At 41.5% G+C, this 13749-nt stretch overlaps 1 protein-coding gene across 1 annotated transcript in view; it reads left to right on the top strand.

The window, feature by feature from the left end:
* prss12 (serine protease 12) overlaps positions 1–13749 on the top strand; it is a 130830-nt gene that overhangs the window by 91951 nt on the left and 25130 nt on the right. The window contains exons 9-10 of the mRNA XM_080199217.1: positions 5696–5901; positions 13598–13676. Coding sequence (XP_080055343.1) covers positions 5696–5901; positions 13598–13676 — 285 coding nt within the window. The remainder of the gene's footprint in view (positions 1–5695; positions 5902–13597; positions 13677–13749) is intronic.

Here is a 13749-nt window from a genome sequence, read left to right on the forward strand (position 1 = left end):
CAGCCCTGGCCACTACTGCCATTGGCAGTGCTGAGATTGTAGAGCTGCCAGACAATCAAATTGGCAGACAGCACTCTGAGATGGTTTTGTCAACCACGTGAGGGGCCGAAGTCCTGTCCTGGCTATTCCTCAGAGTGTTGAATGGTTATAGGGCTGCCATGAATGATGGGGTTGCATTTCCCACTGACTCTGTGCATGGAGAAGTAGAAAAGTCCGCCATCTGAAAAATCCTCTTGAGGGAGGTGACCTGAAGTGCTCTCATGCCCATGAATACCACACATCGAACTCCTGGCATCCCCCAGTATCCAGGGAAAGCTGCATATTGCAATGGCTTCTTTTCACAGAGAAAGATATGAAGTTACTACTGATTTCAAAAATAGTGGGTATCACACGTGTGGAATCTCTCTGATTTGACAGATGTTGCCTTAGTTGATGTGGACGGTGCAGTTCCTGCAGTTCACTTCCATAGAGACAGCTGTTCTAGATCCACATGAGCTGTGCCAATCACTGTGCAACAAATTACACAGCTCCAGGGCAGACTTTCTTGTGAATCAGTAGCAGCAAAGACATAAGGGGTGGCACAGTGATTGGCACTTCTGCCTTATAGCGCCAGGGACCCGGGTTCAATTCACTGTCTGTGTTGAGTTTGCACATTCTCCGTGTCTGCGTGTGTTTCTCCTGGGTGCTTTGGTTTCCTCTCACACTCCAAAGATGTGTAGGTTAGGCCATACTAAATTGCCCCTCAGTGTCAGGGGGACTAGCTAGGGTGAGCACATGGGGCAATGGGTATAGGGCCTAGGTGGGATTGTGGTCAGTGCAGACTCGATGGGCCAAATGGTCTCCTTCTGCACTGTAGATATTCTATGATTCTATTCTATGATAACTCTGACATGTCCAGGTGTGAGTCCCAGGGCATGGTAACAAGTATGGCTAGAAAGTTGTAGAGGTCAGGAGAACTCCATTCATTGTTCCCGCATGCATTCCACCCTATTATTTTAACTTTGCAGCTTGTAGGAAAGCCCCAAATTAACATGTATCCTCCCCTCTTTGTAAGGTGCATGTCCAGGCCACAGAACCCACTGACATGAGGAAAACTTATAAATGGAGCACAGTCAAACAAGTATTGTGCGTTGACAAATGCTTCCACAAGCACCTGATAATTAAAATAAAACTTAGAATAGTTCCTCCACCAACGAGGAGAAAAGCAAATAAGATCCAAAATAGAGTTCCTAATGTTAACACTCATGTTCTCAGAAGAACCTTGTCTAGCCAGAAAATGTGAGTAGAAATCCCTCAGAACCTGATGACCGTGATGCCTGCAGGTGCCTGTCAGCTTAGTGTCACTCCCAAAAAGAGGTTGCTTCATTGATTACTTTATCTCGCAATATCCTATTAAAGGGCAAATATAACAGTTGTAATATTTGAGGTAAGTGTCTTCCTGCCAGGGGATTTCCCTTATATTTGAACAAGATTACTAAAACCATTTGGCTAAGCACCACGCGAGGAAATTCCGTCAGTTTTCTATGGAAATAACTTACTGCTGGTCAATCACAGCTGCTTTCGAAATGTGCTGTAACGATTTTAATAGTGACGAGATGCTATTTAGCATTTGTCTGGGTGGCCTCTTCACAAAAAGCTCCAGTGTAGTATCTGGCAAATCTGCTTCGCTCTGGGGTGGCCACTGCTGTTGTGCACCTCAGAGGTCCTCTATTCGGCTCAATTTGATTTATTTTTCCACACAGAGGTTCAAAATGTCAGTACTTGAGAGCTGAATGTCCAAACTCAGCAACAAAGACCGCCAGCCCAGTTCCACCAGTGCCAGAAGAAAAGTAAAGCTAGTCCAAATCTACGTCTACAAAATGTATCTTAATCTAATTTCCCCAATCTCATATGCCGCACCAAATATATTTATATTTTTTGTTCATTCGTGGGATATAGCCGTTGCTGGCTGGCCATCATTTATTGCCCATCCCTAGTTGCCTGATGGCAGTTGAGAGTCAACCACATTGCTGTGGCCCTGGAGTCACATGTAGGCCAGACCAGGTAAGGATGGCAGATTTTCTTCCCTAAAAGACATTAGTGGGTTTTTCTGACAATCGTTTCCTGGACATCAGTAGATTCTTAATTCCAGATGTTTTTTACTGACTTCACATTCCACCATCTGCCATGGCAGGATTTGAACCCGGTTGCCCAGAACATTAGCCGAGTTTCTGGATTAATAGTTTCGCGATAATACCACTGAGCCATCACCTCCCCAAATCATTTGATTTGATTTGTTATTGTTACATATAAGGGGACACGAGTATTGTTTCTTGTGCACTATACAGACAGAAACACACTGTTCGTGGAGTACAGAGGGGAGAAGGAAAGGAGAGGGTGCAGAATATAATGTTACAGAGAATTTTACACACCAGCCATTGCGAGTGAGAATGCCAGTTTAATGCCATTTAGTACCCCTTATGTGAATTTGTTCCTACTAGGGACGAGGACAGGATTGCCCAAATTCATTTAATTGAAGGAACCTGCACCCAGCTTTCCTACACCTTTGTTTTGCGCCCATTCCACTTGGTGGTGCTGCAAAATGAAGACACTGTAAACTTACAATTCTGTTCCAGTCGTCTGGCACAATCTGCACATGAATAGAATGAAAGCCTTCCCTATTCATATATTTCATGGAGTTATTGCAGTGAGGCTGTGCGCTCATGTAGCAACCGACTCGAGTAGTGATTCTGAAGGATGGGGATGTGTGAAAATTGAATGGTGTGATAATCACAGCCTTGAGGCAATGCTGTTCCAGCAGTAGAGCTTTAGGTGAAGGTAATCCTCAAAGAAATATTATAATGTTGTGACAGCCTCTTTCCTGAAGTATAGGATGAAGAAGGGAAGCCTCAGGATCTCATAAGGTTCTGCCCACAATATACTGCTTTTACTTAGTAAAAGTTTACTTAGTAAAATATTCGGTAAGCAGTGTACGGCCAGCAAATGATTTTGGATTTCTGTTCAGCTTACGGAAACATGAGTTTATCAGGAGTGAAGTTTGCAATCAATGTTCAGAATTTGAAGTTCATTTTGTCCTCAAATCAAAGATGAGGTGCCATCTTATTGACTAATGAGCTGTAAAATTTGTCGACTTTGTTTCTATGATTGCAGTGTCTAAGCACCCAAGCATAGGGCAGCAGGGTGGCACAGTGGTTAGCACTGCTGCCTCACAGTGCCAGGGATCTGGAAGTTGCGCACTGGCATTGTAGGGAGGGTGGGGCTTGATCTCACAGTGCAATGGGAAATCACTCTCTCCTCACCCTCTCTCTCCAACCACTTCACTCCCCCCACCCTCTCTCTCCAACCACTTCACTCCCCCGCATTGACATCGAGACTACTCCCACTAGCAGCATGTTCCTCCACCCGCTCCCTGTCATGAGTTATTGGCATCAGGGTACCCAGGCTCACCCAATGAAGGCCCACCTGTTTGACCCCCGCTATGTCTCCCCCATCACAACTGCCTTCATGATCCACTCCTGAACTGCCTCTCCCCATCAGACTCCCTTCCTGCACGTGGCACTGCTGAACTGTCCAGTAGCTGCCACCAGTGTGTCAGGTAGGCACAGCCAGCAATACTTCCATGGCCCTTGAGCCCCCTTGCATGACCATTGCGGCAGGTCCCTTCTAGTGGAGACCAGTAGTGATTCGCTCCCATGTGATTTCCCAGAGAGGTTAGAGGATTCCAGGAGGAGGAAGGATCGAGTGCTGAACCCGCTAATGAGATTGAAATCCAGTCAATCTCATGCTAATCTGCCTCACGCTCTTTCTGGGCATGATCCAGTTTGCTCCATTAGAAAAGGGCCAGGAGAATTGAAAACTATTTTGTATCGAGTGCGAAACTGACTTTTAGGCCCACCCACTATTCTTTGGGATTGGTGCAATCTGCGCCAGGTGCAGCGATGTTAGAGAATCTCCCCGTTTCACTTTCGTAAAATCATGGTGATTCTGCTTGATCATCTTGAATTTTTCCAAGTGGCCTGCAATAATGTCTTAGCTTTTAATAGATTTCCTATGAGAGATGTTCAGATAATTGGCATGTAGTTTCCTGCTTTCTGTCTGTCTCCTTTTTTCAATGAAGCCAACCTAATAGAACATTCCTGTATCTTGGGAATTTTGGAAAATTAAAACTGAGGCATCAACTATCTCACTAGCCATTTCAAGACCCTCCAATGAGGTCTGGCAGGCCTCTGGAGCTTGTTAACCCACATCTTCAACAATTTCTTAGCATCGCTTTGCTGGTGATTGTAATTTTCCTGAAACCCCCTCCCTTCCACTTCAGGATTTACAGTTAATTCTGGGAGGCTATTTGCGTTCTTCATGCTGAAGAATGATGCAAAATTCCTGTTCAATTTATTTGCCATCTCCTTATTTTCTGTTATTAATTCCTCAGGCTTGCTTTCTATGAAACCAACACTCACTTTGTTACCTCCTTTTTTTCAAATATCTATGGAAACTCTATCTGTCTTTATATTTCCAGCTTTCTTTCTCTCACACTCTAATTTTCCCTCCTTGTTAATCTTTCAGTTATTCTTTGCCGTTCTTTATATTTTCTCCAATTCTTTAACCTGCTACCCATCTTTGCACATTTATATGCTTTTTCTTTAAGTTTGATATCATCTTTAACTTTTGTTTAGTTCACCATGGTGTTACGTCCTCTATGGCGTCTCATTGGAATGCATTTATTTTGTGTATTTTGTTATATATGGTGGCACAGTGATTAGCATTGCCGCCTCACAGCACCAGGGACCTGGATTCAATTCCTGCCTTGGGCGACAGTCTGTGTAGAGTTTGCACATTCTCCCCATGTCTGCGTGGGTTTCCTCCAGGTGCTCTAGTTTCCTTCCACAGTTCAAAGCTGTGCAGGTTGGATGGATTGACAATGCTGAATTGCTCCTTACTGACCAAGAGGTGTAGGTTAGGGGAGATTAGCAGGGTAAGTACATGTAAGTAAGTTACAGGGATAGGGCCTGGGTAAGATGCTGTGATGGCTAGTTGGTGTCCTTAATGGGCCAAATGGCCTGCTACACTGTAGGGATTCCATGATGTCCCCTTAAATGTTTGCCATTGCATTTCTATTGGCCGATCCCTTAATTTGCCAGTTCACATTGCTTTCATGTTTTCATTTAGACAAACTCTCCTGTTCCCTCAAACTGAATGTAAACAAAGCAATCGCATTGTGATAGGGGTGCATTCAATGTGGCCATTAACCAATCTTATCCCATTGCAGAATATTAGGTCCAGTAAACTTGCTCTCTAATTGGCTCTAAAACATGCTGTTCTAAGAAACTATCCCTAAAACATTTGGTCAACTGTTTATGACGTTTGGAATATTTTAGTTTTCTCCCTTGCTCACATGGAACACCACCCTGCATCATTCTCATCAAACTATAGAGATTCCATGTCCTATTACTCTTTGGCCTAATGTCGTGACTTCAAATACATTACCTAACATTTTATTTCTTGTGGCACTCTGTAGGTCACCACCTAAACAGTGAAGTAGTCAGATGGTGGAAAATAACTAAAATGTATAGAACTTTAAATATCATTTCAAAATTGTGACATTTCCTTTGAAAATAATTCTGTTAAAAATGTGTTAACAATAAAAGCAGTTACAAGATCTAATGTCTTCTGAGCATCACATGTGTTTTGCTTTAAGGGGCCCAGCCAAGGCCAGGCCACTGGCTTACTTTGGCGATGGTGTAGGGCCAATACACATGGACAATGTGAAATGCACTGGGACTGAGCAAACATTGTCAGACTGCATCAAGCAAGACATTGGAACACACAACTGCCGACACAGTGAGGATGCAAGTGTGATCTGTGACTACAGTGGCAAAAAAGCCGGAAACCTGTGGAACATAGGTAAACATTTTTGACTTTTATTAACCAGGTTAGTTGTTTAAATCAGTTTTGTAGTGGAAGATTTCCTCTGAGCAGTCATAAATCATAAATGCCTCGTTATAAATAGGTTGACACTTATGCACTGAGTGTACAGGGGTAATCTTTCCCTGTGTTAATACCTGATCTTGACTAGAACTTAAAAAAATGGAAGCAAAGTGACTTTTACCTTAAAGGACTAATTTTATAAGCCTCTGTTGTCAGTGCTAAGCTGAATCCTAAGGGAAAGCACACACTGAGAAATTGGACAAGCATAATTTACAGAGGGCATGTTATGTTCCTACTTAAGCATTGTCATCTCTGAGTGTTGATAGCAAATGGATACCTCATCACTGCTCTGAGAATGACTTAAATAGGTTCCTCACTGCATCTTGCAGCTTCCTGCACACCTTCCCAGTAACGTGCTGCTTGATAACTTAAAATGGGATCCAGTGTGTGAATGGTCTAGCTCAGTGGTTCCCAACAGGTGTGCTGCAGCAACACTGGTGTGCCACAAAGACAACCCCTCCCCAAATTTGCCATAAAAAAGATTCAAAATGATTAAAAACATCATTGAATTAAACTAAAACTAATCTTCATCTTCAGCAGACCTGATGAACCTCAGGCCTCCCACGCATGTGCCAGCCAGGAAAGAGTGACACGTACATGGTTTAGATTTTTTATGTTAGTCAGATCCATGCGCATGGCGAACAGGACACAGAGCTGAAGACAAAGACCCCATGCCCCTGCATAAACAGTGAAAAATTAAAATCCCTGGGAGATGTGAAATCGACAGAGGTAAAAGATGGCATATGCTGTTCCAAAAATCACAATATTAAAACCATGGCAATAATTTGTATCCAGAGTTACGTTTAACTAATATCTAGTTATGGAATTATATTATGTTGATATTTATGTCCTGCACTTCAGCTGTCTCCTCTTCCTTTTTTGATTATGTTACCGCTTTTTTCTCATACTTCAGGGCCGGAACTTTCCAGCTGTTCATGCCTCACCATTGCTGCAAGCGAGGATGGAGAATTTGGCGCCTCGCCAAATCTCTGTTCACTGCTGTGGGACCAGAGAGTGGGGTGACCGGCTGGAAAATTCCAGCCCATTTTTCTACCTGAGGTAACAGCACTCAAAATATTAATACAAAAGCAAAATACTGCAGATGCTGGAAATCTGACATAAGAAGAAAAATGCTAGAAAATCTCTGATAATCAAACAGCATCTGTGGAGAAAAACAGTCAACATTTTTGTTGATGACCATTTCAAAATATTAAATCTTGTATGAACTGGATAAATTATTTTGAACTGTGGTTTTAAGGAAATCAAGCTTATGCCTCTATTGCATTGTTTGCATGTTTTGAAGATAATGGCCCAGGTTTTGCGATAGCCACTACGGAAGCTATCAGTGCTCAGCATTATTATGGTGGATCTTTGGCATCCACACATGCACAGTAAAACATTTTCTGATTGTCGATGGATTTTCTGCCCACATTGCCGTTCTCTTTGATGCTGAATACAGGCTGAAAATCATCCCAAAAAAGTCTTTTGCTTGATAGCAGTTCAGAGAAAATAGGAGATGTACCTCAATTATTTTTTACAATATAGAGGTGTGCGATGATATATAAAAGGTTGGGAACCACTGGCTTAGTTGATATATAATAGGGAGCTTCTTAAAGCTGAGACCTACTTGCCCATTTTTGGTCATAAAATATTTCTTTGCTTTGCCTGCAATCTTATTGCAAGATTTTGCCTTTTTTCCCACTTTACATATGTTTTATTTTCACCATATTTCCCATGAAACTCTCATTTCCAGCTGCTAATTTATTTACAATATGACAGCTTGGGCTCCACTTTTGAATTGCGATGGCATTGCTAAAGATCAACTACTGGTGGAGGACCATCAGTTAGCTTATTAACAACTCTTTACAGTGGAAGACCTACATGTTGAGTGTCTTTTACAGGACTGATGATCATCCAGCAGCGGTTAGTGTTTATCTATGTGGTACATTTCTAGGAACAACCAATAGCGCGTAGAGTCCTACATGACAGAACTGTTTGGGACGAACCTCAACAAAAATCTCTGCATCTCATTTCAGACCACCACATACTAGTAGTAATATTTACTGACCTGGACAGTCCTTTGTGAGCATACCAGAGCAGAACCGTCTCTGGTATCACCACTTCAAAAAGGAGGATGCCAAACACTCTCTTGAAGAACTGATCAGCAGCAACTAATCGAGAACAGGATATGGAGGAGGACATCAGTGCACTTGATAGGCCATCAAAAGTGACTGTAACCTTGTAAAGATGCACTTTCACAGACTTCATTAGAAACACAGAAGATACTTATTAATAAGAAAGCAGCAGCCTCTTGGCTGTAGCCAACTTCCAAAATGGCTCCTTGCTGAGGAGACTCTCACCATGGGGTGATTCCACACTCAGTGTCCTGATTGGTCACATGGACCACATGACCCTTACTCTGCTGTGTTTCCCTTAAAGGGACAATCACCACAAACCTCTTGTCTGAATTGCCAAACAACATAAAAGTCCTTGCACTCACTTGATAAAGTTACACTACTTTGCTGACAAACATACCTTGATAAAGGCTGACAAATAAGTAAACGCAATTGTAAACTTCACAGAAGTGAAGTGCTATTTGCTCCTGTGGGGAAACACCTATCCTTTTAACTGTTTACATCTTTTTAAATATAATTTGCTGGCCAATATTTACTTTTTCCCTGGCATGAGACAGAAGATGTGCTGAGAGCTTACGCTATTTATTTAGATGAGCTGACACTGTAAATTTTTCGTCTCACTGCCCTGTGGACTAGCCTGGCTGAAGCAGCTCACCAACATTTCCCAGATACAGAATCTGCGACTTTCACTAGTTTGGGCCTTGTTCCCTGCAGTGCATGCTCATTTCATCATTTATCAGACTAATATTATGGATGAAATTCCTTCAAAACTACACCCACAGGGATTGGCTAGCTGAAGTAAGCTAGCTGCACTGCCAGCTGCCAAGGATTCTATGATACCATGAATGGCTGGTTGGGCCATTTCAAAGGGCACCACATTACTGTAGGCTTGAAACAAGATTAAAATACAGGGCTGTCATTCAATAGGATCGCCATGTCTCCAGGGTATCCATGTTTTCCCCTGCCTTCCAAACCACCCCCCCCCCAACGCCCCCACTGTCCATTTCACCAGTCTGTCTATATCCTCTTAACGTTTAACTCCTCACAGTTCACAGTACTTCCATCATCTTCAAGTTTTGAAATTGTGTTCTGTACACCCTGTTCTAGGTTATAAATATAAATCAAGAAAATCCATGGTCCCTTCATATACTTCCCCCCCGCCACCTCCAGTCAGAAGTAAATAAAGATTTCTGTGATTCATGTTTTAACTAGGCTTGAATTAAATAAACTGTTGCATAATGAAATATGAGCAAAGGACGAATGTTTCAAATTACCACATTGTTCGAAATAAAGCGCCTGTTGACACTATTATTTTTCACATATAAAAGCATGGTCTTACCAATATTTGGGGACTCAAGTAATTAATGCATAGGAAAACAATTTTATAGTATATTTAGAAATGACTTAGCCAATACATTTTCTTGGAGCTCTGGCAACTCAAAATTTGGCACTACATCCCCCCAAGTACCGGCCTCAGATCTTCAATTAAAAATCAGAGCTACAATGTTTGCTTTGTTGGTGGTGCAAAAAACATGGTGAACGTGCCTTATAATTGTGTGAGATCTTTGGTATGAGTCAACAGTACACATGGAACAGACTGGCAGGCAGAACATAGAACATTACAGCGTAGTACAGGCCCTTCGGCCCTCGATGTCGCACCGACCTGTGAAACCAATCTAAAGTCCATCTAACCTACAGTATTTCAATATCATCCAATGTTTATCCAATGACCATTTAAATGCCCTTAATGCTGGCGAATCCACTACTGTTGCAGGCAGGTCATTCCACGCTGTTACTACTCTGAGTAAAGAACCTACATCTGACAACTGTCCTATATCTATCTCCCTTCTATTTAAAATTATGTCCCCTCCTGCTAGCCATCTCCATCTGAGGAAAAAGGTTCACACTGTCCACCGTATCTAATCCTCTGATCATCTTATATACCTCTATTAAGTCACCTCTTAACCTTCTTCTCTCTAATGAAAACAGCCTTAAGTCCCTCAGCTTTACCTCATAAGACTTTCCACCACAACAAGCAACATCCTGATAAATCTCCTCTGCACCCTTTCCAATGCTTCCACATCCTTTCTATAATAAGGCGACCAGAACGGTACACAAGGCTCCAAGTGCAGCTGCAACATGACCTCCTAAACTTAATCCGTCTACCAATAAAAGTTAACATATCTTACACCTTCTTAACAACCCTATCAACCTGGGTGTCAACCTCAGGGATCTATGCATATGGACACCGAGATCTCTCTGCTCATCCACACTACCAAGTATCTTACCATTAGCCCAGTACTCTGTGTTCCTGTTACTCCTCCCAAAGTGAATCACTTCACACTTTTCTACATTAAACTCCATTTGCCACCTCTCAGCCCAGCTCTGCAGCCCAGAGCCTGTTGGTATAAATTCATGGGCCACCTACTTGGTAATGAGCAGTCTTACAATAACCCTGTGATAATGAAAACAGACCTAAAGTTTGAAATCTCACCACATGATTACAGCTATCATTCTACACGGTATGTTTTCTATAGACCTAATATCCTTTCTATAGAAAGTAAAGTTATCATAGCTTCAGAAGACCAAAGGCTATTCTCCCCTTTGAGGGGGAGAGCTGACTGGTGGAGATTTAACCTGACAATCAGGCAAGACGCAAGGTTGAGAAAGCAGGGATTTTATGAATAACCTCAGCTGGTGTGGAAATTGAACCTTCGCTTTTTACATTGCTCTATGTCACTAACCAGCTTTGCAGCCAACTGAGCTACATCAAAGTGTCAGAACTACCGTGAAGGAACAACACAGTTTGGACCAATTTCCTTATTTCCCTGTTTTACAGGTGTTCCATTTTAAAGTATACAAGACCAGTTCCGACCAGTATTCTTATTTTCCTGGTTTACTGTTTGTTCCTTCTGGGGACACGTTTTGCTATAATCAAAGCCCTGAACAAATGTATTATCTTTACTATTGTATTTTATACATTTACTTATAGCTCAAACTACTGCTGGCCTTTACTTTTTATGGCGTTATCTCATTGAATTTATACTTTCATTTGGTTTCCTAGTCTTAAAAGTTGAATTTCAGAAATTGAAATCTGTACCCTTCAAAACAACTGTACATGTACAAAATTTCAGGCACACAGTATCTCTCTACTATTATGGAGCCCACTCCATGATGTACACACCAAACCCACAACCCCAGTGCAATACAGAACTGCTTCTGCAGAAAGTTGATGATTCTCATTATTAATTCACAAGTAGATAGCTGTTTATATTCACTTCTTTTTCTCAAGAAAGTGGAAGCAAAGCGACTTCTTACAAGCTGTGCCCAACATACCTTCTTAATCTATCTTTTACTTTCATTCTAAGCTTCTAAAATTTCATTCTAACTCTTTTAAACTCTCCAACCAGTCAACTGGTTTCAACTAGTTTCAACCAGTTGAAACTAGTCAGCTTCAACTAGTTGAAGTTGAAGTTGATCAACTTCAACTATGTTGATCTTTCTCTGCACCCTAACTATGATTGTAACACTAATTCTGCACTTTCTCCTTCTCTACGAATGGTACGCTTTGTTTGTATAGCACACCAGTAACAATACTTTTCACAGTGTACGAATACATCTGACAATAACAAATCAAATCAAAATCAAATTTATAGTTTAAACAAAATAACGCAATAGCAATTTTACAACTGTCTACCCATTGCATTTAGTTTCAACAGTACATGAATAAAGTGAAAAGATGTTTAAAGTTAAATAGTTATCATAAAATCATAGAAGTTTATGCACAGAAGACAATTTTGGCTGATTGTGTGTGTGCCAGTTGCAGCTTCCCCAATATTAAAGAGTATAGGCAACAAACAGGTTTAAAGTGGACTGTTTTCTTCTTGCATTTCGCTGTACATTTGAATATTTTTCTCCTTTAAGTGCTCATTGGCAGTTTCAATGGTCCCTTCTGGTGATTTTTGAATAAATATGGGTTAGATTTTAATTTGAATGTCTACTGGACCTGAAATTACCCAAGCAGATATCTTTTGTACTTTCCTCGTGGGCCAAGAGGAAGGTTTAGGTTTCCCTGCCTCTGCTCCCCACCCTTTCTGAATTCCAAATTTCAACACTGTCCCTAAACTTTCTCCCTGTGACTTGCCTGAGTACTTTGGCCCCAACTGGCAGTTTTCCTCTCCCTCCAACCAGCCAGCTGTCACTCCCCACCAGTTTTGGGAGCAGTTAAAGGGCTTCATGCTGCTGAGACACAGCTTGGAAAAAATTGATGTTTGTTTAGGTTTAACGTTGGCACTGTGGCTTCACTGATGGTTGAGTGTCACTCCTCAGTGCAGTTACTCCAAGCAGACCAGTAACTTTTGGGTTTGATGTTAAATTTATGCTGAGGTAGAGACTTTCAGCTGGAGCAGCCATTTAACCTTTGTGACTGGACTCAATTTTCTTGTTTCTATTGACTAATCATCAAGCTAGATTTCCTACTGCTCATCTCTATCCAATCCAACCAGTTGGACATGTTTCCAGGTTTCAGATGAAAACAAGAACAGACCTAGCTCAGCTGCCCTCATGGCTAAATCACATGCTGACACCTGCTATTTGTCTTCACACATGAAGAAGGATCACTTGGACTGAGATATTGGAGAATCTATGGTACAGTACGACAGCAAGAATCAGCATCTTCCAAGCCGAGATTTTCAATTACTGGTTGCAGATGCAATGTGTGCTTTGCTGCAGGCACAAGAGATGCAATGAAAATCCTTTTTGATTTGATTTGATTTATTATTGTCACATGTATTAGTGTACAGTGAAAAGTATTGTTTCTTATGCAAAGCATACCACTCATAGAGAAGGAGAGAGTGCAGAATGTAATGATACAATCATAGCTAGAGTATAGAGAAAGATCAACTTAGTGCAAGTTAAATCCATTCAAAAGTCTATTGGCAGCTGGGATGAAGCTGTTCTTGAGTGGGTTGGTACGTGAGTTAACTTTTGTATTTTCTTCCCAATGGAAGAAAGTAGAAGAGAGAACGTCCAGGATGCATGCGGTCCTTAATTATGCTGGCTGCTTTTCTGAGGCAGTGGGAAGTGTAGACAGAGTCAGTGAATGGGAGGCTGGTTTGCATGATGGATTGGGCTACATTCACCATCTTTTGTAGTTTCTTGCCGTCTTGGACAGAGCAGGAGCCACACAAAGCTGTGATACAACCCAAAAGAATGTTTCCTATGATGCATCTGTAAAGGTTGGTGAGAGTCGTAACTGAAATGCCAATTGTTAGCGGAAATGGGGAGAAACTTAGGAAATGTTCAAAATTTGAAGAAAAGCTATAATTTCTGTGGACTGCTTTTAAATTTAACTCTGCATTCTTAACAGTGGTTGACCATTATATGGAAATTGTTAGTCGTTTGGAGATTTTTAACATTGTTCAACATTGCATTCCGAGATGAATAACTTCAGGTGTTATTGCTTTTAAATAATTTAGAGTCCACATCCTCTCTCTGTGGTTTACGATTACTGAATCAACGGCAGAAACGGATTATTGGTGGGAAAAATTCTTTAAGGTCAGTGAATATTTTAGTGCAAAATTACACTTTCCTTAGGAAACCATGAACTGGGTAATTTACACTTTACATC

The sequence above is a fragment of the Carcharhinus amblyrhynchos genome, chromosome 1, assembly GCF_965287045.1.
Source record: "Carcharhinus amblyrhynchos chromosome 1, sCarAmb.v2.hapA, whole genome shotgun sequence".
Lineage (NCBI taxonomy): Eukaryota > Metazoa > Chordata > Chondrichthyes > Carcharhiniformes > Carcharhinidae > Carcharhinus > Carcharhinus amblyrhynchos.